This window comes from Nannospalax galili, unplaced genomic scaffold (genome assembly GCF_000622305.1).
Source record: "Nannospalax galili isolate Female #2095 unplaced genomic scaffold, S.galili_v1.0 scaffold1463, whole genome shotgun sequence".
Taxonomy (NCBI): Eukaryota; Metazoa; Chordata; class Mammalia; order Rodentia; family Spalacidae; genus Nannospalax; species Nannospalax galili.
This window is the reverse complement of record NW_008349596.1, coordinates 71920-74697: the sequence shown is the minus strand read 5'-3', so window position 1 is coordinate 74697 and position 2778 is coordinate 71920. Positions and strand designations below refer to the sequence as shown.

General features: G+C 44.8%; 1 protein-coding gene across 1 annotated transcript in view; it reads left to right on the top strand.

Moving 5' to 3' along the window:
- The window catches only part of Tarbp1 (TAR (HIV-1) RNA binding protein 1), a 62211-nt gene that overhangs the window by 17329 nt on the left and 42104 nt on the right, over window positions 1-2778 (top strand). The window contains 1 exon segment of the mRNA XM_029570368.1: window positions 1514-1652. Within this exon segment, the coding sequence (XP_029426228.1) occupies window positions 1514-1652 (139 nt within the window).

Sequence of the window (2778 nt, the reverse complement as noted above, 5' to 3'; positions counted from 1 at the left end):
AAAAATATTATTTTAAATATTTTATTCTTATTTTTATTTTATGTATATGTGTGTATTGCCTGCGTGTAGGTAACTGCACCCATGTCGTGCAATGCCTGCGGAGGACAGAAGAGGCTGTTGGATCCCCTGGAACTGGAGTTATAGACAGTTGTTAGCTGCCGTGTGGGTGCTGGGATTCGAGCCCCAGTCTTCTGAAAGAATAGCCTGTGTTCTTAACCGCAGAGCCATCTCTCCAGCCCTATTTATTATTTTTTAATTTTATGTGAGTGCATTGCCTGGATGTGTGTAAGTGCACCCATGTCGTGTAATGCCCACAGAAGTCAGAGGAAGGTGTCAGATCCCCTGGAACTGGAGTTGTGGACTGTTGTTAGCTGCCATGTGGGTACTGGGATTCGAGCCCCAGTCTTCTGCAAGAATAGCCAGTGTTCTCAACCGCTGAGCCATCCATCTCTCCAGCCCCGAAAATCGGTTTCTTTGAAAACTTTATAAAAAAAAATCCTTTCCTAGTTGAGCCCTTTACTAACCATTCGTGTAAAATACAGCCGCGGTTCTGCCACTGAGACTTGAAATACTATGTGTTTGCTGCAGTGGTCTTCCCCCACTGCCGAGTTCAAGGCGATGGGCAGGACTGCTTGCAGTGGAGAGGCCTGTGAGCGGCAGGGATGGGCTGGTCTCAGTTCTGATTGGGAGACTAGACTAATGACCATGTTAGACTCCAATTTACCAACACAAGCCTCCTCTTTCTTCCTTTTCCATCAGCCAGTGGCATTTCTTCTGTCCAGCTGCTGGGTCTGCCCTGTGCTAACCCTCTGTTCTCCTTTCCCTGAGTTATCCTGAGCCTTCGTTCTATTAGGCTCTTTTCTCTCTGCGCCCCCACTGGACTCCACCCACCACCCATTGGGAAAACCCTCCTCCCATGGGAACAGGTCCTGGCTTTGGCCTTGGGACCTCATTCCTCGATTTGTGGTTTGATCACCCAGCTTCTTCGAGGGCCACTTGCTTCCTTTTCTTTTTTCTTTTTTCTTTTTTGCAGTAGGATTGCATGTATCCCAAACTGGCCTTGAACCTACTGTGTAGTTGGGATGACCTAGAACTATGGACCCTCCTGCCTTCACTCCTGAGTGCTGAGATTACAGGTGTGCACCACCATGCTTGGTCTAAGTGGTACTGGAAATTGAACTGAGTCCTCATGCCTGTTAGGCAAATACTCTACCAACTGAGCCGCATTCCCAGTCCTAAACCATGCATCTTCATTCATATATGGATTGTAGCTGTGTTCATTTACACTGGGCTGATTTCTAATCTGTGTCCTCTAGGAACCATACATTAAAAAAATTTCTTTAGCTTCAAGTAACACTTCAGTTAATGAAGGCTCTTTAAGATTGTACCAAGCTATATAGTATTTAAGTTCAGTTTACTGTGGAGGAGAGAAGATTGGCTCAGAGAAATTAGAAACTCTTTGCTCTCTTGGGTTTTTAAAATAAAGTAAGCCTGCAGTAATTTTCTTTTCTAGCTCTGTGACTGGCTGTGTGTCAATGAAAGGAACTTCAGGCAGTCCTCGATGGGTGATGCTGATGGACAACACAAGACGTCTTTAAATGCTTATGTGAAGAACCTAGTTCAAGAGTTTGTGAAGTCACCTGGTTGGGAATGTAAGTCTGAACTCTTCTTCAGCGATTGAGCGAGCCAAACTGTTCCCAAGTGACTTTCAGACAGGTGGAGGCTTGAGCAGGTGTGTGGTGACTGACTGCATTTCAACCGCCTGAGCAAAATCGCTCCCTCCTTTCTCAGCTCCAGCTCTTTGACATGTTAAACCTGTGTAGATGCTTTAAGGTGCTGCTGCTAAATTACCAGAGCAGGAAGTGGACCCAAATAAATATTTTATTTTATCCCACAGCTGTGGAGCCCTGGTTAGCTAAGTAGGGCAGATTCATGTTAGGGTCTCTGGGATGAAACAGGTAGAGGTAAATGGGTTTGCCTTGGCGTGTTTTCAAAGCATGTTTATTGTGAACTGCTGGAAACCATTTTATTTATTTTTTACGTGTGCGTGTGTGGTGTGTGTATGTTTTTGCATGTGTGTGGGCATGTGTGTATGTGATGTGTGCAGAAGCCAGAGGTTGGTATCAGGTGTCTTCCTCGATTGCTCTCCACTTTCTTTTCTGAGGCAGGGTCTGTCACTGAATCGAGAGCTCCCTGATTGGCTGATTTGGCTAGTTTAACCAGATTGCCCCAAGGATCCCATCTCTACTTCTGAGCTGAGATTACAGCTTTTACTTGGGTGTTGGGATGTGAACTCTGAACTCTTCCTCCCTTGTGTGGTGAGCACGTCACTCCTGGAGCCATCTCCCCAGCCCTGAAAGGCAGTTTAGAGAACATGTTTTTGGAAGGGTGATTTAGTTGGGTGTTTCTTTTCATCACACACTTTTCAAGGACTTTTTTTTTTTTTCTTTTTTCTTTTTATGTAGTTCTGGGGATTGAACCCTGGCTTCAGGCATACTAGGCAGGCCCTCTACCACTGAGTCCCAGTCCCGACTTCAGGGACCAGTTTTGCAAACATTTCTTTGGAGAAATGTGCAAACCTGTAGAAGGGAAGTGTTCATAGCAGGCTCATTAATTAGGATTCTTTTTACATTTCTAATTAAAATCATTAGTGATAATTTGGGAAACTTGTGCCTTTGAATTTAACACATCTTAAGTTTGCTGGATTTGTTTCACATGGCTCCTTTTCCGCTCCTGAGGTCTCTAATCTGATGGTGGAGTTGATCTTAATGATCCCAT